We start from the raw sequence: 25,424 nt of genomic DNA, 5'->3' as shown, positions 1-25,424 counted from the left end.
TGTAGAATATTTTTGCTTTGCTTCATCAAAACTTCTGTATTCACAATATTTTGTTTTTCAAAGCGTCAGATTTTCAAAAAAATTTTCTATGCTTTTATTTAGCTACACTTGCTGAAGCAGGTCTGCTTACTGATTTGTATAGCATTACCTAATAAACTGCAAGATATGTAAGTTGGAGAGGCCACTAGGAATAACAAAAAATGTCAAAGGTTCACTATCAAACTGCTTAGCTCTGATTTATACAGTTTCAGACAAAATAATAAAAAATACTTTGGTATTTGTAACAAATGCCAAAATAGAATCAATGCAGTATTGTTCACCTAGTTAAAATTGCAAAATCCAGGAAATGCAAACATTAAGTTTCCAACAGCAACATTAACTTGGACTCTTGGCATATCCTGTGTTTTCCTGGTATACATTAAGACATTAAAGTAATGTATTAAGCTGTGAGTTGAACAAGAAAAACAGAAGAAATTCTTCATGTAGGTAACACTGCCAAGTTAAGTTCTGTTACCATTGGTGTTTATTGACCTTTTATCATTTTAAATTACTTTCTTCATGAAGATTGAATATGATTTTTTTGCCAAATGAAGTGAAATCTGAGAGCTTGTCTTCACTGCAGTGTGAATTTGACATACAGTTTATCCCTTGCCTTGAATCTGACTCTTCTTCATCCATCAGTATCTCAGATTTGAATTAAGTGTCTTTTAAACTTGAAAATATGACTTGAATCTCGGAGGCTGGCACTCTGATTGCAGTGGGAATGTATGTTGGTTGGCAAGACAAAACTTACAACTAATTCTAATTCATCTATTTTCTGCTAATTAAATTTGTATATAACTAAAATGTGCAGAGTGATTGTACTTGTAGAGTAAATCAAGCTTAAAGTGTTGCACTAAAGATGAACTCTAATTGTATCTCTTTTGAACTATAACGTATAACTTTGGAAACTATATATATGATTGGTTCCAAAATTTTTCAGGAGTATTCCACATGTTACAGATCGTTGATTATATGTAACTCAGAACGCGGGAAAGTCCTGCTCTGAAGGTACTTCCAGCCTGGAGATAGTACAGAGCTGCAGGCAGAAAAATCTCCCATCTGATCTGTTCCTATCCACAACTGCTTGTATGTGTTGTAAACTTAAGGTTTCTTGCCTGTGTGAATTAGGCTAATCCATGTTGTAGAAGAAAGCGAAGAGCCTTGAAGGAGATATTTGGAGACTAGTAAAGCAAGGACTACCTGGTCAAGAATAGATTTGGAAGGTGAATCTAGATTTGGGAAGGAATGGTGTGAAAAATAGAGAGGTTGTTAGGGCCGTGGCAGTGATGGGACAGGAGTGGAAATGGAGACACGAGAAAGCGAAAACTGTAAGGAAAGTAAAAGCAAAGTGTCAGGAGGTGGGGATGTTAGTATAGAGAGGGGTAAAAGCAAGTTTTATTAGTGGAGGATCATGACATTGAGGAGATTCACGAATTCACAACAAGAATAGTGAATACATAGCAGTGTCACCCAGGGAAAGGGTAAGATGGATATAGATGTGCAGCAAGAAACAGCAAGGTGGAATCGGGACAGCAAGGTCTGAGACGGGGAGTTTCACCCTTAGAAGGAGGGAAATGGAGAAAATTAACATAATGAAGATAAAACTGGAAGGAAGTGTGTCCTGGGTGACAAATCACACAGTGGGCTCCATGCAATGGTGCTCCCAGAGCTTGCAATGGAGGAAGAGGGGAGGGTGTGAAGCAGGAGGAGAGCTTTGTGGTGAGATTTGGGAGTTAGATGGAATTGGAGAATTCAGGGGTGAAGAACAGCCACAGGGAGCTTCCAGGGAGGAACAGAGACTGCAAGGAGGGTCTGGTGTGCTTCATGTACCAGCAGTGCAAAGGCTCTGGAATGTGTCATTGCCTGGCTATTCAGCTTCACCTTTGTTTTCTTTTACAAACTTAGCATCCCAGAGAAAATTGTCTTGCAAAGCTTGTAAACTTCTGGAAATCAAACATGCAGACTTCCTCTGACTAGCTCTCTGTCCACGTGTGGCACTTTGTTTTTACTGTGCACATGTACATGTAAGGAAGTTTTTTGTTACTTACACTCAAGATGCAGCTAATAAATTACAACTTAATAAATCAAAACTTTTTCTAAAACTGAGCTAGAGGCATATACTTTTCAGATTGCTCATATTAAATTTTAAAACTTCACATTAAAGAAAGCAATCTGAAACTGATTAAAATGAAAATTATTGTAGTGAGGTTTTTTGATAAAAACATATGTTAAGAAAGTGGGGTTTGTTCTGGTTTTGCTCTCGGAAAAAAGAATATGTATTGTTTAATCATTCATTCATTCATCTCTTCCCTTTACCCATCTCCTCCTCCCCCCCCCCCCCCCCCCCCCAAAAAAAAAATAAAAATCATCACATTTTGACAGAAGTGGATTATGGAAAGTTATGCTGAACAAAGAAGTATTCAGAAGATTAGTTAATCTGAAAGAGAAGGGGTGGTCAAAACTTCCGGAATAAAGTATGGAAGCATTGTAAAATATCTGCGCCTTGTTTGGCTCTAGAGGTGTACAAAATTTTGAGTTTGAAAAATAACATTCTAACGTTGTAGGGGATGTTTCTGACTTTGAATTAATAGTATTTGAATATTTATGTATTTCTGAGGATGATTTTTAAACATGGTTGTTTAACAGACCTCAGCATTGGTACATGCATGTGTTGTTGAGCCACAGGACGATGAAGTAAATTATGCTGTTGACACAAATACTTGGCTAAACTATTTAAATAAATCAAATATTTACTATTTAATTAAGCATGGTCTTAATCCTGGTTTTACTTCTATCAGAGATTTTCCATCAGCTTTTGCAGATGTGGGATCAAACTGCATTATAATACTATTAAAATATGGATTATATTTCTAAAATTGGAGTTGCAGAGCCCTTTGGTGCAAAGCATGTGTAATTGTCTGTTACGGAGTGTTGAGGTTATTGGATGACTTACTGCAGCAGGTTTTGCTGAACTTTCTCGTTTGTGGAAAATGTTAAAGTTGTCAAATTTTTCAGCATTTTGGGGGGCTGTTAAGGTTTATCATTTACTGTAGTTACTTATATTTTTTCAAACAGACGTGTCAAGAAATCATGCCAGAACAAAACTGTTTGTGCAGGTAATTAATGCAGAGGCTGTGGTACCTGCTGACAGGTATTTTCCAAGAAAAGGAATGGTTTGCAGCTAGGGGAAAAGTGTTACAGGTGTGCCCAAACCAGTAAGCCAAACCAAAAGAGCAACCTTTGATCTGAGACATAGTTTAGGTCACATTTTAATGAATAGCTTGATTAAACTAGTTTATTAAACTAATATTATTCTGTCAGTTGGTATGTTTTATTTGCAGAAAATTGGATCTGTCTAAGGGTATCTGACATCTACTACAGTGATGCTGTTTTAAATTAAACTGGTAGCTTTAGTGTATGTATTTAAAGGAATGTTTTCATGCATTTAAAGGAATGTGCTCAATTCCAACACTGACACTTAAAATTTGACTCTGGACAGAGGTCACGTAGGGATTTTTGTGTTAGACAGAGAAGGTGCAGGTTGCAAACAGTCTTGCCACTGTTGCAATATTGCTGCTTACTGAATGTGTTTCACTTATAGCATGGCTATGTTTTAAGGCAGCGAGGATCTGCCTAAAACTCCTAATGTACAATAGATGATAATTAATACCTAAATTAATAACTATATTATCTACAATATATTTTGTATTTTAATATATTCTATATTTTAATTCTATTTCTGTTCTATGTTAGATTGACTTGTTGAAATTATGTGCTTCACAGTGGTATTTAGAGAGGCTTTAGATAAAGGTGGTGTCTAGATAAACAGGCTTTATCTTATGGTCCCCATGTGGGTGAAGGAATATCATAGGCAAAAGCAGTCTGGAAGAAGGAAATTGGGATATCAATTTCAGTGTTGCTATTGGAATGTCCAGGTAAGTGAGATTTTTCCAGTTGACACAGGATTAAGCTCCTCAGGAGGAGGAACCTTTTTATTGCTGAAGTTGCGAAGGCAGCAAATCTTATGCTGTGCTCTTTTCCCTGTTGTGCTTGTCTTCTGAGACCTTTGAACAAATTTGGTCTAATATGACAGAAGAGAAAAGATCTCAGTATATGAGTTTCTGGCATGTTTTTGGAAATGGGTGGTCAGGTAGTGATTGGAACTGTTAATGATCCAGTGAGGGAAGGGTCTAGTGGGAGCTCATCCTTGAAGAGGAAGACAATAAAATTATAAAGGCTCGAACATGTAGCCTAGATACCACAGTCAGGAAGGCCACTGGAAATCAGCCTTGCTTTGTTCTGGTGTGATCAAACTGCTCATTATAGTGAGACCTGAGCACTCTTGGAAATAACCACCGCAGACTAATGGGGATTCATTTCTAACGTCTTAATGTTTTTTCAGCACATGACTTATTCAATACTCTTTTTTAATAGTAGTTTTAGGGTTTATCATTTAGATCATCTTGTTTCTCCATCTGTAAAAATTTTCCAGTAAGTAGAAACCAGAGAGATCTCTTCTCTGATGCACTGGGGCTTCACAGTTAAATTTGATCATGGAAGTACAAGGCAGACTACAAGATATAATGAGTTCAGAGGTATGGTTTTTCCAAACTGAGTATTTGTTAAAGATGTCCCCACAAACGTATAAATTCAAAGTCAAGCAGTTGTATGTTCTCAATGGATGCTTAAGAGTGTCTAAATTCTCATCTATTATTCTCAAAGCCTTTTAAAAAAGTGAAGTTGTTTCTAACATCGCCATGGTGTAAGCTAAAAATTTATGTAAGCTAAACAAAATGGAGAACACTCATACAACATTATACAGAAAAATATTATGCAGAAGCCTTGAATTCTTCTGATGGCTGAAGACTGATATGATGGCAAGACCAGGAGAAAGTTAGTGAGGGCAGCTGTTGTCCTTTTCAGATTGGGATGGTCCGTGTTCTCTGTGTTGGTGTATTAGTTAATAACATTTGGTAGTTGCCATAGATATTCCTATTTTTTTAATTGGACTCTATACCTAGAGTGTTTTGCCCCTCTTTTCATTTCCATTATACCCACAGCTGAGTGAGTCAGAGGTGGCATCTTGCTTCTGCAGTGCCTTTGAAGTCCCATCATGTTTGTGCACCGTGTCCTCTATACAGTAATTTTGGTTCAAGATTTTTTGAAGGTTCCTGTTGACAACGTGCATGTACCGCCTGTAAGGGCGGCTGACCAGCTTTGGAAGCCCGTCAGGAGCCGCAAGTAGGTTCCAGTAGCCTGTCAGAGACCCTGTGATTGAGGAGGTGGAAACTTCCTCAGAAGAGTTTAAGGATTCAATAGATCTCATTCCATTAAAACTTCCAAAAGAGTAGACCACCACTTTCAATTCAGATTTTGTCTACCAAAACAGATTTACTTCTCCCAGTCTAGAAAACCTCCTTTGGCAATTTCCTGTGCTGACTAGGTTTTGGAGACTTGTATACATGTCCCTAGTCATTCAATTACTTGTGGCCCCATGACAAATACAAGACTGAATGGCTGTCAAATTTCCTGTCTCCACATGAAATCTCTATCTGGTAGTTCAAATACCATTTGCAGGCATGCTGGTTTAGTTCTGGAAATCAAGGTTACAGTCTTCATAACTGTAGCATCCTTTAGAAAAACAGGTTGAGTGTTTCTTGTATCAAACAACCCGGTTTTATGTTCTTCCCCCCACCCCCAGGTTTGTAACATCACTAGGTTCATACTTGTACATTTTTACCTGTTTTAAATAAGCCAAAAGTCTCCAGCCCCTTTTAAATGTGAAGAAAATCAGTTTATATTCATTCAAGTGCCAAAAATATTAAGTAACTTGTAAAATAACCTTTCAGAAATAAATATTATGCAGTTTATTGAGGTTTGGACAGGCAGTCAAAGGTAGAACCAAGACTTCATGTGTGCTGTCTCCAAATGAATGATGCCTGCCGTAAAGAAAAATTTGAATCTGTTTTCCTACCTCGTCTTTTGTAGAAAAATGAACTTGTCTAAAATAAAATGTATGCATGACTGATGGAGTCACTTCCATTCAAAAGCAATAGAGGATGCTAGAAAGAAGCCACTGATGCTAAGATTATGTGAAAGGCTGTTCATCTCAGCACTCTTCAACTACCTCCTACCTGCATGCTTTATCTGACTGCCTCTGCTGTTGCTAATCCTTCTGTATTGACAACACGGGTGATCCCGGACAAGATTTATCCCTTCATCCCTTGGTAAGGGGCTTCTCTTATTTGTGGGATATGCAGAAAAACAGCTCCATTGGAGGGCTGTAATTCTAGGATTTTGCAGTTTTGGAATTTGGTCCCAGGAGGCTTCTGCCCCACTCCTGGCTATTTATAACCAGCGGATTTGGCACCCCGGTAAATTGTGTCACCTTAACGAACTTGGCGGTGAAACTAACTAGAACTGTGTCTGGCTTGGTGAATGAGCTTGTGTAGTGAGTGGGAGGTACCCGCAGGTAGAGAGACATTTCTGTGCCTTTTAGAGATGTTTAGGTTTGTGGGGGTTTTTTGGGTTGGTTTGGTTTTTGTTTTTCTCTAAATATCTGTCGTTCAACCAGAAAGCCCTAGAAATAGAAACGTCTTTCATTATGCAAGTGAATACAGGCAGAAATAATTAAAACTATGTAACTCCTTAATTGATTTTAATTCGTTACGTATCTCTTGATCGGAATAGTTCAAAGCAGAAGCCGTTGGGGCGGGGCTCCTTCCTCGCGGGCGAGGCGGGGGCTGGGCGCTCGCGAGGCGAGGCGCGAGGCGAGGCGCGCGCTCCGGCCCCCCCGCGCCGCTTCCCGCCGCGCCGCCGCCGCCGCTAGGTGTCAGGCGCGGGGCGCGCGGGGCCGGCCGCGAGGCCCAGGGCCTATGGCAGGGCTGGCCGCGCGCCGCTGGCTGTTTCCACATGGCGGGTGCCAGCAAAACCCGATACAGTGTGATATATAGAAGCAAGGTACAACTGGAATAATGAAATTTCAAAAATAAGCCCTTTTTAAAGGCTGGTTGTAACAGTCCTGCTGGGTATTGTAAATGCCTCAGGTGCACTTGATACTGCTGTTACGTTCCTGGCGTTGGCTTCTAATTTTTATGGAAAGATGGATTGAACTTCAATTTAAGAATATTCGGTAATCCCTCTCAGGACATACTGTAACAGCTGGTATTTCTGTGTTGCAGCAAATCGATTCCATACAGCAGTCAGCAATGCCTATGGCTGGGCTCCGGCAAAAACTTCCAAAGCATTTTAAATAAAGTGAGCCAAAGAAAATAACATCATCACTGCAAAAATGTAGCTTAATTTGCAACTTTAAAAAAAAAAAAAATCCCCGTTCCATTCCAGCAAAATATTAAGCATTTTACTGGTAAGGATTTCATCAGGTCATTTATTTTTCATTAATATATATTTAGGATCTGGGGGGAATAACTTTATGCCATATATAAGTTTCTTAAATAATAAGGAGCTTGAATTTTTTTTATATTGAATGATTTACCGTGAAATACAGAAAAATAAAGAAGCTGATCAAGTTTAAATACATGACATGTATGTAGATCAACAAGACTTTCCACATTTTGCAGTGAACTTTTTAAAGGAACCTTCAATTTCTGTTTAATAAAAATGCACCTATAATGAGAATGCCTTGCATGTTTGTTGTTTTGGTTTGGTTTTTTTTTAAATAGATGGAAGTACTTTAAGCTGCATATAAATCAGAGATGTTCCATTAATAGTAAATCATTTTGGTTTAACCGGTTTCTTACATGTGTGAAAACTATGATGTTTTCATGTGTAGAAACTATCCTCCATCCTTCCTACAGCTGTAGGGGTGTGTTCATGCTGGGGACTGTGAATTTAGAACATGACTTCTCCTCTATGGTGCTTGTATATGTTAAAAAGAAAACAATCAGAATTAATGCAAAGTGAATATGTTCCTCCTTAATTGTTACATCATGTCCTTGGCTACGATGGTTTTTTTTTTCTTTCTTTTTTTATTTTAAACTGCACCCTGGCTAGCTTTGCATATAGATGTTTTACAACTTTGTCATCATAAGATGAGCTTTCACTCTGAAATACTTAACTTCCTTATCTCTGTTTTAAATTTTAAGTTAGTGGACTTTGAAAATTCATCAAATCATCACAAAGTTGATGCTTTTTTTAGTGAAAACTTACTTTTTTTCTTCACCACAAACTTTTATAACTAAAAAAACCCACCAAACCCCAAGCCCTAAACCAATCTTAATAGATAGGTTTTTAAGTTTTATTCGGTGTTTTTCATCATAGAAGAAGTCATCCAGGGCTGTAACTTTTGCTGTGTTTGCCGCCTTAAAAAAAAAAAAAAGATTCACTGGCGTTTGAAAGCTGACATGCAAAATCTTTTTTCGGGTAAACGCTTAGGGGAGGAAAAAAAAACAACTTTAAAAAGTTGCCAGACTATTTAAACTATAGGCTTATGCCTAGGGACGAGTTAACAACTAACTTATATCTAACTGATTTAAAACTTACTAAACAAAATCTTGTGGATGGCCCTTAATATGTTGCAATACATTTAGCAATGTGGGGGTTGGTTTTGGTGAAAAACAAAATTTGAACAGCATACAGTGTTTACAACACCTGTATATTACTCTTCCACAAGACTTGCTGCCAAGTACAAATGTGTCCAAAATATGCACTTTCAGAGCCAAGATGACTTCAAAAGTCATTCTGATTAATATGAATGTGTTTAAAAAAAAAAAACAAACCAAAACCAACAAAACAGCAGCAGCAAAATGCTCTTCTATTTGTTTATTTTCTTATGCTAAAGCAGAACTATGCTGCTTTCTTTCTTCAAGGATCCTTTTTGTTTACTGAAATCTGGCGAAAATCCTTGTTTCCTGTTAGCTTCTACTTCCCCTTTTCCCTTCCTTCTCCCTGCAACCACATCAGCCCCTGCGCTGCTATTAGTAAACATTTCCAGTCTTCACTCTGAATTTCTTTTTATAAGTTTGTTTTCCAGTTTCATATTTTAACATACTTGAATTTAAATATGTTCCCTTTTATATTTGAAATTGTTTTTTGCTTTTGTTATATTTGCTCTGAATTTTCCTCAAGAACTGTTAAAAGAAAACCCCAAAATTTAGTATCAGTAGGCCTGTGCAATTATTAAAGTCTTAAAAAATTATTGACTTTGTAGTAATGAATTACTGAAAAATTCCTTAAATGGTCTGCATGATAATGGCTCCATTAACTCCACAAATCAAACTGCTATTTACCTTAGAGAAGTGTTTGCCCCAGTCCTCCCTTTCACAGCTTCAGTTAAAATTTAGATTGTATTTCCAGATTACAAATTAAAATTGCATGTCAGTTCTTAAATGAACTGAAAACAACTGAAAGGACGTTAAGTAGAAACACTGAATAAATTACCATGCTAGTTACCAAATTTTTTTCTCAGATAAGTAGTAGCAAAATTTGAGTGACTGAAATTATTCACTGTTTTAATAAAATAACCCTTTGTTTCCAAAATACCTGACATGCTAGAGAGTATAATTTACATGAGAGAAATGTGTTAAATTATTTTTACAGCAAAATGGGATTATAGGCTAGACTGGAGAAAACAAAACTTGTTTTACCTGGAGAAAAAAAAATTAGCAATCATAAATAAATGCAGAGCACTTTGTTTTGAGAGTCTTAAATCAAAAGCTTATTTTGTGATAATGATTGGATTTAGGCTAGCTGCAGTAATTTACAGTTTAACAGTGTTCTTAATTGTATAATTCTGTTTCTGTTCTTTCTAGGAGAAACGGGGAGATAGCATAAATCTTCGTAGACAACCTGGCTGCAAGCAGTTAAACTGAAATTAACTTCTGCCTTCTGGCTGCAGAGTGCTAGTCTGACATTCCTGCGTGATACTCTGCAGATTAAATCATGCCAGCGTTATCAGCTGGATCTGGAAGTGACACAGGTACGCAAGCCAAGGAGGATTGCATGTTTCCTCCAGATCTTATTTGTTAAGTCTACGGTCTCTATTTCAAGAAGTCATCAAATAAGATAATTATGATCTCAACAGATCCTTAGTTTAAGACTTTAAACATAACCTTGAAGTTAATTTAGATATATGAAATACCACAGGTAAAATAAATTAATTTTTAGAAGTCCCACCACCACTTTCTTCCCTTCCATCCACAACCCCTAAAAAAGAACAACTCCAAACAGGTATTTGCCTCTGAGCATGGTTCTTACAATGTTAACTTGAAAAAGGAGAAGGGGGGAAAAAAAAAAAAAAAAAAAAAAAAAGATGATATCATACATGCCTTAATATTTGCAACAGTCTAGACTATCCCCTCTGTGAGTTACAGTTATCAGTGGAGTTATTTCTGAACACAGACTATTTAGTTTTGACACTTCTTTAACAAATTAGGAGAAGAAAAATACTGTCTCAAGTTCTCTTCTTTCCCTTGCTTTCCATGGTTTTCACCTCCTTTTTGCTCAAGGGTGTTTGGTAAATAGGTGATCCGGCTGAGGTTGCAATATGAAGATCCCTGCTTTCCACCCCTGTGCTTGTTATTCTAGATCACATAGTTTTATGCACAGGAAGTAACAGCAAGATTTCGAAAATGAAGAGAGAGATTTCAAGTCAGGAATCCAAAAAATATGTATATAAGGAACTGCATTTGATTCTTATTTTAAACAGACTGTACAGTGCAGTAATTTTTTTTTTTCCACACCTCAGGTCCATGTAAAATTTCTCTTAGATGAAAAGATTAATCTTTAGAGTTGACTGTGTGTGTTTGTTCATTTGTTCATTTATTTATTACCATGGGGAGGGAGGGTTGTGTTTGTTTTTATTTGTTTCTTTTGTCTCCCTATTCCTGTGTTTAAGGGATTTGACTATTATCTCAGCAAACTCTACCTCTACATACCTTTCTTCTCTCCTCTTTCCCTCGTGGAAATAAGTGCAGTTGAAGCTGTTTAGTATGCTAAAGCTGAATTTTGGAAGATTTGTCAGGGTCTACTCTGGGCTGATTTTCCACTCTGAATCTTTGCTTTCTTTGTCATGCAATCTTTTGTGTCCTTCCAAAACCTGCCTTTTTTTTTTTTTTTTTTTTCTTTCCAATTATTACTTGGCCAAATGCTTTCTGACATTTCAGAAGTCTCAGGAACATGTTGAGATGAACAGCAGGGGGATATGTGATGACTGGTGTCTGATGCTGACAACTTTGCTTGTTTTATTGTTTAAAGAATGTTAATATGTCCAAAAGTAATAGTCATGGACACACTCCCTGAATAAAGAAAGAAAAGGGCTCCAAAAAGTAGAAAAAAAATCCTAATTTAAAATTGTGTGCGACAAAATATGTTTTGCTGTGCTATTTAAGGCATGTGATGCTCCACATACACCTTTACTAATTATGGTGTGTGATAAAGCTCAACTATCTCCATTCTCCCAGGAAATCTATAGTAAAATATGATAGGCACCATTAATATCTTGCTGTTAAATAATACTGCTTGTTAAATTCAATTTGTTTTCTGCTGCAAGTTGTAAATTGTTTCTTTAAATGAAAATTTGCATTTCGAAGAAAAAAATAATTACTTATTTTCCTCCACTTTCTTTACAGTATTTCCTGATGGGGATGATAAGTATTGCAGTATTTTTTGAATGATTACATCAAACTGTTGTTTTCTGTCCTGGTTATAATACAGGTGGTTTCTAATGAGAGCCCTGTTTTTCTGCTATTACTCTCACTCTTAGGGAAAAAAAAAAAAAAAAAAAAAGAGAAACACAACAAACTTTTCTTACCTCTGTTGTTCTTTGGTGGGTAGACCAGTTTGCCTCTCACCCTGACTGCGTAAACTGGTGTTGTGACATGTAATGAGTTGAAGCTGCTCTAGTCCATGAAAGGACTATCAGGGATGCTGTGGAGTGAAGTCACTTAGTGGGGACCTAATAAAAATACACCTTTAGGGTAGGGATGCAACTTTGTTTAGTCTCTCTGTTAAGACTCGGTTTTATTAACGCATTCAAACAAAACCCCAAGCTGGCTTGTTTTTGTGTCTTTTATATCCTGCCAAAGTAAAAGTAAACCTGGATATAAAATGAGTGGAAGAACTCGTTGAGGACTAGTAAACAGAAATGCATCATCTGTGAATGTTGGAAAATTGCCAAGTCATGGACTACTGAAAACTCAGAATCATTAATTTTTTTTTGTTTTTTAAATGTAGGCTTAGGCATCAGACCATTGTCAAAAGCAGGATAGTGTTCATGATGGGCCACATTTGATCAGACTAAATTTTGACCTACTTGTGTTAATTTTACATTGCTTTTAAATTGTCAGCAGACTTTATTAGGGATGTCACCATGTCCTTGCAGCTGCTTTCTTCATATGCTTATACATGCTTTTGATTATACCACATTTTAACCCATATATTCTTCTGAACACAGACCATGCCTCTTAAATCTGTTTTGAGAGGCATTTACCAGACTTTAAACTACGATACATCAAAAGCGTGGCTACAATATTGACAGTCTTTTGTTTAAAACATTTATTTTAATTAATTTAGATTCATCAAGTGACTTTGAAATTAATTTTGTACCTTACCAGTCTGATCTGGCTTCTTAACTTTAAGACAGAGGAGAAAAGCTTATGTGTGCACATGCTTTTCTCTTCCACTATCCACTAGCCATACAGAAACCCTATTTTTATATTATAAGAATAATTAAAAGAACTAGTTGTTATTTATTACATGTGCATGATCCTGCTCATCACTTAAGGTTTATAGTCTTGTCATTGTCAGGTCAAAGTTATCTTAAAGCAACCATCTTGAATGGAAGGCTGAGCTCCTGTTCAGTAGCCTGTGTCTGAAGCTTTAAATATTTTCTGTATTGCAAAAGTCTGCTTGAACTCTGTGCAAGCCCATAAATAGGGTTTTGAGACTGAGCAATAAGACTTGCACTTTTGCAGGTAAAGCAAGTCTACGAGATCTGACATTCACTTATCTGATATATTTAGGAAGATTTAAGTTTGCAGTCTTGGCTTCACAGTAGTTGATGGCAGTTTTGTTGCTGACTTTGGAGCCAAGATGACGTCATTGTGCTTTAAATGTTGTTTTAGTGTGAAAAACATTGTAAAATTGTTACAGATTTCTTTGCTCTCAGCCCTGTATCAAGCTTGCTCAGCGAGAGTTTAAAAATGCTTTTCTGTTTGTCCTTAAAAACTAGCACACGAATGTGCAAAGCAGACTTTGTGCTTTTGATTCATGTATTGTCAGCGGGAAAATCACATTTATGGGCCAAGTTTGGCCACCAAGTAAAACCGTGTGAGATTGCTTAAATATAATGAAAGTCAGAAGCAGTTCTTGAATTTGAATATTGTGAATTACAGAAAGAAAAAATGTGCGGGGCTTACATTAGTTCCTTCTTGAGTACGTATAGGAGCTAATGCTGTGCGAGATAGTTGAGTTTTTTCAGTATTACAAGCCTGTAAAACTGAATACATGTTAGTTTTTTCAGTTAAAAAAAAGCTAACCACGACAGTTACTTAACCAGATTGTAAGTTCACATGGCCTTTAAAACATTACCAGTTTTGGTCTTTTCTTCTCTTCCTTGTAATAATACAAAATAAAGATATGAAATTTGTTCTAAATGTTGGGTATTTTTCCAAACTGCATTTTTAGTAGTATATTCTGTAATTCTTTACAAATTATCTTGACCTCTGAAGCTGCATGCTGTTGATATGGGTGTATTGAATACTGTTAGAAGTGCTTTACTAGAATATTATGTTGATATGATGGCTTCATAGCCCATATGGATTATCTCCAGTGAAGTGAGACCCCTGCAAGCAATGCAAACTTCAGAAATGATTTTGCAATCATTTGAACACTGAAAGATGCTTTTACTGTTTTCATATAGATGTCTCCCCTTTATTTACTATTAATGTATTTTAATCAGCTTGCCAGTTTTAACATAATCTTTTCTAAGAATGCTTGATAATGAAAAGGATAAAAAGGTGGAGAGAAAAAAAAGAAACAGTAATAACATGAAGAAAAAGCTGAGTAGTTGGCTGAACTGAGAGGAGGACATCAGAAACATCTGTAGGGGATGGACAAATTAAGCTGGAGCGGCTAAATATTTTAGCCTTTTAAGCCAGTTTTCAGAATGAGGAGGGAGATAGAAATCAGGAAGTTCTATTTTTGCAGCCTGTTTAAAAATTGTAATAACATAAAATGGTGGCCTAAGATCTGGGTTCACTGTCATAAGATGAAGAGAAAGGGACTTTAGGAGAGTGACGAAGGAAAGATTTCTGGGAGTGACTCATCTGTCAGGCTGGCAGGGTAAAGGCTTGCAGGGCAATTGAATCCTGCTCCGAACTGCCTCTGCTTCCCCGCTGAAGTGCTGTGGTGGAAACGGAGCAGAGGGAAAGCCTTTGCTCGCCTGCTTCACACCGTTGCTTACGACTTAGGCATAGGTGTAGCTGCCACAAGTGTAATATGTAAATGCCTTCGGCTGCATCATGATTTCAAGGCTGCTTAAGTTTCTCACCATGTTGAAATGCACAGATATGGTTAGATTTTAATGAAAATCGATACACTAGCCGAGGCAAAATTTATACAGAATTAATAAATAGAGCCAATATTTTACCGTGCATTCTTGAATTCTCCTCATCTCCAGCTGCCAGAGGCATTAAATGGCTTGTAGGCTAACATTAATATGAAAGATTTGGGAAAGTATGAGACATATGGCTAGCTTTAATTGCTATCAGATTTAATTTTTAAAAATATAACTTGCTGGTGTTGGAAAGGGTATTTATTCTGGTATCAATACATTTATGGTGACTGTTGGAAAACTTGTTCAAAGTAGAATGAAATTTCTCTAAACTGTTCTGGTTTGGGTTAATATTTTATATTATGCGAGACTGATTCAGCAGTGTGGAATCAGAAAATGTGCAATTATATTTACTGATGGTAAACTCTTTAAGACTGTTACAGTTCTTGGACACAAATTTAAATTCAAATGGTCTGGCAGCTGCAACAATTTTTACTCTTTTCTTTTTTTCTATTTTTTTGGTGAGCAATGTGTAGTTTTGTGGTAAATTTGAAAGCATGACAGCCTATATTGTTTCTAACCAGAGGCTTAAATGTATAGCTACGTTTGTTGGACCAAAGCTGTAATTACACAAGTGGTTGACAGTTCCTAGTGATGCCAGATGTCCTTTGCTGAGAGCAGACTGCCGTGCTGTGATACTCAAGTGTAGCTGTGCCAGCGTCCATGTTAGCTAGCAGAACGTATGTATTGTGTGCATTTACTGTCAGATGAAAGGTTCTGTGGCTTCTCAGAGCAGTATCACGTCAAGTAGTGGCTGATTTAATAACACTAAAGCTGTTAATCTGAAGGAAATTTAGTACCACTAAGAGGTAGTGAGAAGCTTCCCTGCTGTTAGTTGCCTGTTGTAGAACACAGAGGTTCAAATATGATTTTGCTTTTCAAATAACACATTGGTTTATAAAAAAACCAACCAAACAACAAGACAATACAACAAAAACCACCTTAATGCAGCATAATAATCTTAGTGATAAACTATGAAATAGTTTAATTTTCTAAACTTACTTTTGAGATAAGATGATGATGTACTTGACTCTTTAAACTTTCATATATTCCTATATGCCTCTATAGACTTACATATCAAGTGTATGTGTATGCATGTATGACTGATTGATGTAATGGCATAACTTGTTTTGAATGTTGAACTTTAAACTCAGTCATACAGTGAATCACAACACTGAAATAATAAGACTGGCATGGTTTTGTGCATCAGTACTGCCTGGGATTGTAGGACTTCTACTCTCAAGATACAATATGAAAGGTTGAGATACATGGTAATCAAATCATGTTTCCAGTAGTTTTAGGCACAACTGAGCTGAAAATAGGCTTCTGCTGTTAGAAGTCTTTATTCAATCTCTTAATGAGATATTGTGTCCTCCTTCTGCAGATCTAAAATGCCACTTTTAGTATTCCTTGCCAGTGCCAAGTCTCTTAACCTTGCAAACTGTGACTAAACAGTTAAACGTGGCAAGAGTGCCCAGTGACATCCTAGTGCTGGAATGAGTTTTTTCCTGACTGCCTGCCAGGTACTTGCTATTACCTCCTCTAGTGTTGATGAAGATCTAGATAGAAATACTAAAGACTCACTAAGCTGATGTCTATACAGAAGACCAGTCAATTAATCAAGGTTATTCAAGATGTTGTATGCAAGCTTCATTGGAGGAGCCAAGAGTTTTTGAAAAAAAGACGAATGTCAGATCTTTGTATGAGATTTCCATAAACTGGTTATTAATTTGTGCTTTAAATCAGTTTTATGTATGTGTTACTCTTGCAGATAATAGGAGAGCTTTTGAATACTCATGAAAATACATTTTATGAACTTTCAAAGTGTCCTTGTTGACACAGTGTCTAGCAACTACGTTTTGAGGGGTTTCAATTTTTAAGCAGCTTTGATGAGCCGTACAAGCAAGAACTCTAGCAACAGTCTTGCCCTGTATGAACACAAATAGGGACCAACTATTTAACTCGCATCAGAACATAATGGTATGTGGTATGCTAAATCTGAAATACACATGTTGAGACAAATCCTAAAAGACCAATAACTGTTTCAAACAACTGCGGATTCTTTAGCTCTGGGAGCCAAGTTCCAAAACTAAAGACTTTTCCATTTTGAAGGAAATAATATTTTTAAAAGCAGTGGGCTTAAATGATTGCTCGCTTTCAACATTTTCTGTCATAACATTGTTTTAAGGGGGGGGTTAACAAATTACTGTAGCTTGGAGGAATAAAAATGAGGTACAACTTTTAAGTTAAAAGACTATATTTCCCTTAGTGAGTATGTAATCTTGTTCTTTGAGGACACTTACGGCAAAATTCTTGTTTTCATTAGGGAAAAAAATAGAACATTGACATTTCTGTTGCTGTGCCATTCATAAGGATTTCAGCATTTTACTTTTTTTGTTGATTAACAAATAAATCAAACCAGATATTTTTTCAAAGTTGCTGATCACTTGCATGGCATGATTATCTAGTTACTCAGTGTTCTGTACCTTTGAAAATTAGATTAATCTTTTCTTTAAAACACTAAACTGCAAAATTAAAAAAGGTACATGCTGGAATGAGTTAATCACTCTAGTTCTGCAAAGAAAAATTGTTAGTCTTTAACTTTTTGCAGTGTCAGGAAGCCCATATATTCAGTGGAATTACTTAAGAGAACATAAAAAAGAACTATTTGTAGCACATAAAGTTGAGCGCACAGTGGTCTTTTTACAACTGGAGTCCGATAGGACGGTGCGGTATGTCTATCCTAATGCATATGTACTACATGTGTTTTTATTTGAACCCGTGCATAAATACTGATCTCAAACTTCAGAATGAAATAATCTTCAATATTTGGTGTTAGTGACTGATTTTATTATGCAGCAGCAAAGATGTCAGAAGGAGTGTTTCTACTGCAATGCTGTTTGCTTTTGTGTAAGGCGAGTGTTGTCTGAGCCTTTATAGAACTGTAAAGTACAGTTCAAATGTGAAAAAATGTCAGCTTGTTATAAATGGCAGCAAATGGTGCTGATTATTTTACCTTTGACAAAGTGGAAAATTTAAAGGTTGGTGTGTCCCATTTTATTAATACAATAAAATTTTACAGTGTTGTTCTGGGCTTAGATATATGTTCTTTAGTGTTTATTATCCCTCAGTTACTGTAAAAATTTTTGATTTGAAGTCTGGCATCATTGTTCAGAATGCTAATTCAGGAAATTAATTAACATATGAAAGCAAATGCATATCTATTTGTCTCCATTTCTTTCCTTTTGCTAACCAAATCAAAGTTGGTGTTTTCTTGTAATATGCAGGAGAGATGGAACGCAGAGACCATATTTTTTATCATTTAGCACTAGTTTATAGCTTCCACAGACTTGTCCTAATAATGAAGCTATGAAGGATATGACAAGAATGGTGATATTAAATTTCTCTAGACTAACAGTAAATTTTTCCATTCTGATGTCAAGAATGTAGAGCATCTGGAATCTGCAGTGTGAGTGGTTCAGTACGGGAACACTTTCATCAATTGCTTAGCCATTTATTCTCCTCTTAGGAACAAGCAGTCTTCTATAGAATATAACACTACGAAGGAAGCAATTTTCTAGAACTGGAAAAATTCTTTATGTCCCGTTGTTTCTGATTTAAAAGCTTTCCATTGCTGCTTAGTCTTAAATCTTATTGCATGGGCAAATTTAGCGTACACATTTTAAAATGGGAATTACCATTATTATACACTCTGTTCTTAAGACTGAATAAAACTAAATTGTATTAATCAAGCTTAAGAAAAACTGAAGATACTCTGAAGATAGAAGCTGCTTAAATGTGTAAAAAAAAAGAACAAACTGAAATTAATCTGTTACCTTTTTAAGTAGGGACAGTGCTGAGTTTTCAAACATAGTTGGATTTTTCCCCTGAAATTATTTCCATAGTCCAAGCTGGCAGAATGCTACAAGCCTTTTTCTGCAGCCATTTTATCTTTCTTCTCTTGCAACAAGTCCAGAATCTTCAGAGCAGTTTCTCTTTCCGTGACAAGTTGTTGTAAATTTTAGTTTCAGATTATGTATATTTAATCTACATGCTGATAGTTTATATGGACTATTTCTGTAGGCAAGGTTACCTAGTCATTGTTTTTTAATTCCCTGTGTCACTTTTCTTGGCTGAACTAAATTTCATGAAAGTGTATTGTATGTCCAGTATTAACTTCTTACTTTTAAATTTCTTTATTTTTGAATCGGGTAACTGGATTCAATAGACTATATAAGCACCTTCAAAGAACACGCCCCCTTCCACTCTCACAAGAGTTTTATAGTATTCCTATGTGCAGTGCTTGTCTCCTTTTATTAATATTTTCATGCAATAGGCTTTTACTTAGTTCACATAAGTGTTAGATAATGTACCTAATGTATACAACATGAATATAAATAGCGTACTAGTATCTAAAACTAGGAGCCCCATTGTTTATCTGGAACTGACTCCTATTACTGCCACTGGATTATGTGACCTTGTTTAATCTAGAAGGGGCCCTTTTTCCTTTGTTTCAATGATTTGGGAATGTCCAGGGATGATTACTTGTGATCTGGTTTGGTGGGTTTTATTGTTGTTGGTTTTTTTTTTTTTTTTTCTTCCCCAAGTTATAGGACTTACCTCCCCTCTTAAAATTGCAAAATAGTCTTACATCTCCATGTTTAAGCTCATTGTTACTTGTTTTTATGTATGCTCAGGTCTTCTGGGACCTTTGAATATATGATCTGCTTTTAAAAATCAAAGTAAACAAGTTTTTCTTGTGTAAATCATGTTTACTTTACTGAATTTTGACACCTGAAGTATTTTGATATTGGAAAATCCCAGTGGACATATGATTCCTTTTAAATATAAAAGCTGGCTAAATTTAGGCAAACTAGACAGAAAAAAAAAATAATTACACGAACTACTGAGTAGAATAGCAACAGTGTATTAAAAAAGCAATTTTTTTTTTTTTTTTTGCAAGACTCTTTACAGTGTTGCCAACATCAGGCATTAAAAAAATCTAGGATTTTTTTTGGCTTTTCATGACTTTTTTAAACACAACTTCTAGATACTTTTTAAAAAAATCTTTTTTCTGTGTGTTTATTTAAATTGTGGGCATCTTTCAAAAAATGTGTGCAAAATACTTTTTATAATAGGAGGTCCATGCATGTCATATGTCTCAAGGAGGTAGAACTTTTAAGAGAAACATCAAGTTGAGACCAAGAGCACAGCTGAGGCCTGGCAGTGACATGCTTACAGTGGTAGTAGCATTCAGCTCTGTGGTGCTGAGTTACAGATCATTCCATTGCTTACACAATGAACATACGTTTTTAATTTACAAAACAGTTCATCTGAATATACGGGGTATAGCTATGACCTTTTTGAATGTTAATTTGGTTTTAGAAGGGATCAAAAGTGTTCATTATAGCATCACTCCAGTCTTTATAATTGCTACTGAAAAGATTAGAAAAAATACCTGGTTTCAACAGCCTGGCAATACTAAATCCAGTGAGAAATTTGCATTTATTTCTGTGCCTTTGGCTCTGGCTTGCAGAACCACCTGAGATGCTAGTTAGAACTTTTGCAGGAAGTTTGAGGTTGAGCTGAAGCAGTCTTTGCTGTTAAGTTCAGATTACTTCTATTGCTGTACGGCAGCATCTCTCTACAGTGACACCTTACAGGGCTGCAGAGATTTGAGCTACTGCCCTTTAGGTGTTGGAAAGATGGATGTGACAGGTTATCAGACCTGGTAATTTAAATTGGGCCAACCAGTGTAGTGGTTTCAACTTCATTAACAGTTTACAGCAACTTGACAAATTATTTGGTCCCTGTCCATATCACAAAAGCACTTTATCTTAAATCCCATTTGCTGAAGTCATAGGCTAGCCACAGTTTTCACTGTTTCTTCACACTGCAATGAACAACACCACCACAATTTATGTAATTGAGACACAAAATGCGCCGTTTTAGTTGGAGGGGTGCGTGTGTAGAAGATTCACATATTGGTTTTCTTCATATATAAAAATTCGAATTCCCATCTGAAAATTTTTGATTCTGTGGTACTGGGCACTGCAGAAGGAAAGAAAATGAGACTCTGTCTGTAAAGGTAAACCTTTACAGGTGCTAGCACCTTCTGCTGCCATTACCTTCTGTTTGGAAGGAGGCTATAGCTGAGTCAGATGAACTGGAATTACACAAATTTAACTTTAGAAATATTCTAGATCTTTGTCATTTGTTCTCCCCAACTAAGTCCTAAGTCCTCCTTCTGCCTGATTTTCATTTGACTCCTTGATTGAGTTTTTTTGTTTTAAATTCCTGGCTACATAGTTCTCAGTTTCAAGAGGAGTCTGAAGAGTGAGAGTGTGATGCTCTCCAGCACACTGCATGGCACAGTCCTCAGGCTGTGCTGCTGTGAAGGGTGGGATTCTGATCTCCATCTGGTTGCAAGCCCAAAGCAGGGCAAAATTACAAACATAGCCATGATACCAGATAAAATCAGTCAGCACCTGTCTAACTTTCGCCACATCCCCAGGAGCGTTGCACAGACTGTGTGCATTGCTGTCAAAGCTAGAGTAGTGCACTAAGGGCATGGACACCCATTTCCCTAGGAGGGACAATTCAGGACATATGAGTAAGGGAAGCCCACAGACACTTTTTGACCTGGATGTGGAAACCTTAATGTGTGTAAGCACCTGCAGAGTTAGTCAGTCCTGGAGTGCCGGCAGACAGGATTTTTCTCTGGGAGTTCTGTGCATAAAACCCAAGTCTCATTATAGGCAGATTCAGTCTCACCCTGTGTCACTACTGTAATAGTTAATCCATCAGGAAACATGAACTTTCATTTTATTTTCACTGGGGATTTAATTATCAAAGCTTTGAGGAGCAAGTTACAAGGATAGAATAGTTTTACAGTTGATTATATGTGGAATTTAAGCAGATCTGATGGATCAATGAAAATAAAGCTTACTCTGTTGTATATCTCTTATTTAAAAGGAGTGGCTGAAGTTCATATTTTCTTTCTTCTGAATGGCACATGTGAGTTGTTCCTAAGCAGCTATGCCACAGTGTAAGTTTACATTGAACTTTCTATTCCATTTTTGAACAACCTTCATGTTATTGTGAGGTAAATGTATTTGCAGTAACAAAAGTGGCTATGTGCAGAGATATAAGGCTAGGCGTAAGGAAATTTTTTTATTTTTTCTAAATGAAAATGTTTTTAAAGCATAAATTGCATGATAAAAATAACCATTTTTGTTAAGTGCTGAAGTTCTAATAGTCCAGAAAGTTGGAGCCGAGAGTCCCATCCAAACCTCTGTTCTCTGGGTGTCGGCTCAATCATTGACTGTGTCTTACTAGGCAAGGCTCAGCGTGCGTTTTCTGTCTGTAAAATTGTAGTGGTTTGAGTTGTATCCTCTTTTTGCAGTATTTCTGAAGCACAAATGAACAGACTTAAATAAAAGCAAGATTCTAAGAGAAGTGAATGTCAACCACCGAAAAAGCTTGGACCACAAAAAGAATGTATCTGGAAGGAACATTTTTTTTCCAGAGTATTTTACTGAGAGGCAGTAAAAAGACAAAAATGTTAAATAATCGGATCCTAAAGGTGCTGTATGTAATTTTGAAAGGGATGTATAGTGCATGGAAAGGTTGCATAATTATGTTTACTAATAAATATTCCAAATTATAAGTTTTAGGGAGATAATAGGCAGAATAATGATAGGTAATCTATAACTTACAACAATGTTCTTTACCAGTAGAATATCTTGTAAATCTGTCCTTGTGATGAACAGCAGCACTTATTCAGACTAAAAATAATAACAGGACCGTGTATCTTGGATCCCAGAAGACTATTGGTGTTTTTGTAGACAGCAGACAGGAGAAAAAGGCATTTTGTCCTTTTTACCCCAAGTAATCCCACTGGAAAATTAAACATGTGCTATGAATTGATATCAACTCCTGCCAGGTTACCTCCCTAAAGAGGGCTGCTGCAAACACTGTTGCTACATTTCTTGGACAGCAGTTTGATGGCCTGTGTGCATGATGGATATTTTATGCTGTATGCTACTGTGAAACAGTGTGCTACTGTCTGCCCCTCGGAGACCGCTGGTGAGGTGTGCCACAAATAACTGGGAACAGCAATTGCTTTAACCCTACGGAGAATCTCAAATACCTGCAAATTAAAAATGTTACCGAAATATTTCTGTGTGTGCGTCTGAGAAAACTGCGTTGGTTTTGTTTTTTAAGGTTTAATCCTGCAAAACAGAGCAGTTCCTTTTGTCTTGCTGTGGATTCCTACTGAACACGGGATAAAAAAAATATTAAGCAATATATTAGCAAGAAATATTTAGAAAAACCACCAACCTTTTTTTAATGGACCACCCTATCCAGTTTCTGCTCTTTTAAGGAAGTTTTTCCTATTCATGACTCATTTCACTCTTTGGCTAACATCAAGGGAAATGGAATAACGATTAAGCAAAGGAATGTATGTTTTTTTCTGGTTTTGTCCTTTTTTCAAAACCTTTATGAATTTTCTGCATAACCTTGTGTAAATACATATGGATGTAGAAGCTTGACAACTGTGACAAGGTAAAAAGTACACTGCTAATACTTGCTTCTTAGTAATTTTTTTAAAATGTTCCTTTTGGTTCCTCAAGTTAATGTTATGCTGGATACTCCAGACTCCCTATTCAGTTAAAATGACATGCTCCAGGCAGCCAATTACACAAAACTGTTAAGTGAAATTAATGAGATCACCCCTAGATTACACTTTGTGTTTTATTTTCATTTTATAGGTCTGTACGAGCTGCTGGCTGCATTGCCAGCCCAGCTGCAGCCACATGTGGACAGCCAGGAAGACCTGACCTTCCTCTGGGATATGTTTGGTGAAAAAAGCCTTCATTCACTGGTGAAGGTAAACCACATTTAAGTCAGATTCTTTTTGAGAAGAACATATGGAAAAATGTTTTGAGCGCCATCTAGTAAACCAGTGATCAAACTGTTGCTCAGTGAAAACAAAACAGCCTTGTTTTAACTCTGTTTCTGTCAGGGGTGGAAGTTGTTAAATAAAATTCTACCAAAAATACATAGATGATTTCATTTAAGAGTGATGTTTTGGCAGTGTAATGCTAATGCAGCAAACATATGTTGTTTGCCCTTGTTTAGAAAAAAAAGTACGAAATAGTAGCAGGAAATCTGAGACTTCTGTATGGTCAACATTCAAGACCTGGAGTTTAGCTTAAATAAATAAATGTTCACAGCAAAAATTAGAAGGAATATATTTTCTGAGGTCAAGTATGGCAACAGTTCAGTAGCCACATTAATTTAAAATAATTTCCTTTAACAAAGTCAACTGAAATTCTAGTAAGCTGTTTCTTTTATTGGCTTGCCTCCATTTAAAATTGTGTTTTGCACATAAATATGTTGGACTAAAGTACAACCTAAAATAAATTTGGAAGAATACTTGAGTAAAGTGTCCTGCTATGAAAATGATCAGCAACAAGAAATCAAAGCATGCCATGGGAGCATGCAGAGCTACTCCGATAATGTTAAAATTGCTTATAGCAGTAAAATGGGACCAATCAGCTGGTTAGAAATCTTCCACTCCTACAAAACGGTAAGTATGTCTTCAGTCTCTAGTACAGAGCTAACTCAATCTGGAAGGAAATTCTGAGGTCTCAGATGAGCCAGTAGGTGGTAGTAACCCATGCCGTGAACATATGCAGACTCGCACATAATTGAGCAGAATTTCTTACCCTTGTCAGTCGCTGATCTAAAGGAAGCTTAAAATTGGGATTATTTCAATATAGGTTTGAAAGAGTCGTATTTTTCCATTTGTTTCAGATATCTTATTCTGGAAAAAGATGTGATAATGTTGATACTTGGCCAAAATTATTTTCAAAATAGCTGGGAATTTACATATAAAAGTAAACACAAGTACTTTCTGGTAGTTGATACACAAAAGCCACAAACAGGGGAACAGTGCTTGGCTATACTTGCTTGCCTGAATAACTTCACCAAAGTTACTGAAGTGCAGTGGTTATCCCAGATTCCTTACTGCTTTGCTGCAGCTGTCTGTTCAGGTGGCTCAGAAGATCACTGCAAGGGGAACACCAGTTATCTTTCTAATATAGGCTGACAGTGATGTGCATCCAAACAAAACGTTAGATCGGTTGCTAAATTAATTTTCTTTCTGGATTTGGAATTAAAGAAGGCTGGTTAGAAAATGAGCGTGGATCTGTGAAGCACTGACATTTCAACATTTGCTCTAATTTTCTAGTGAGGCAAAACCTAAATCTTCTCAAACTCCACTTGCTCCTTTTGTCCTTTCCCCCAAAAGAAGACAAAGCGCAACAGTAACTGGCTTACTCACCTTGAGTATACTCTCGGTTTGGAAAAGTTGGCTCTCCTACTGGCTCTCTTAGTTGCATGCCCTAGTTACCATGTTGTTTGTATTGCAGGGTGGATTTGTCTTTCTGATTTTAACAAAAAAGAATTCATGAGAAAGTTTTCTTGAGGCAGATAGAAAGTTTTGGGGATCAGTGAATGATCACTTTATTGCAGTTACAACAAGAAGGCATTGAAATATTCCAACCATCTTTATTATTTATCTTGTACATTTTAGGTCCAAGTATTAAATGTATGTGTAACTCTGACCCTGTGAACGGTTCTTTTAATGTCCTATTAAGTCTCACACTAGATTAAGATTCAGTTTAAATAATTAAGTCTATTTTTAGTGTTCACTAGTTGCACTTCTTTAATACATCATATTGATTTCATTCAAAAGACAAAGTTTTTTAACTATAAGAATTGAGACTATTAAGAGCATCTG

At 36.5% G+C, this 25,424-nt stretch overlaps 1 protein-coding gene across 4 annotated transcripts in view; it reads left to right on the top strand.

The window, feature by feature from the left end:
* MPP7 (MAGUK p55 scaffold protein 7) overlaps positions 1-25,424 on the top strand; it is a 160,009-nt gene that overhangs the window by 33,248 nt on the left and 101,337 nt on the right. For 3 of the 4 annotated variants that reach the window (XR_012628747.1, XM_074866807.1, XM_074866785.1), the window contains exons 2-3: positions 9,813-9,979; positions 23,389-23,507. Coding sequence is in view for 3 of the 4 variants with exons in the window: in XM_074866807.1 (XP_074722908.1) it covers positions 9,943-9,979; positions 23,389-23,507 (156 nt within the window). In the remaining variant the exon portion in view is untranslated. Of the gene's footprint in view, positions 1-7,269; positions 7,409-9,812; positions 9,980-23,388; positions 23,508-25,424 lie in introns of those variants that run through there. The other variant, XM_074866795.1, reaches the window with a different exon arrangement.

Source organism: Strix uralensis, chromosome 1, assembly GCF_047716275.1.
Source record: "Strix uralensis isolate ZFMK-TIS-50842 chromosome 1, bStrUra1, whole genome shotgun sequence".
Lineage (NCBI taxonomy): Eukaryota > Metazoa > Chordata > Aves > Strigiformes > Strigidae > Strix > Strix uralensis.
Note: the sequence above shows the minus strand (reverse complement) of the source record. Positions and strands in the feature narration are given on the sequence as shown.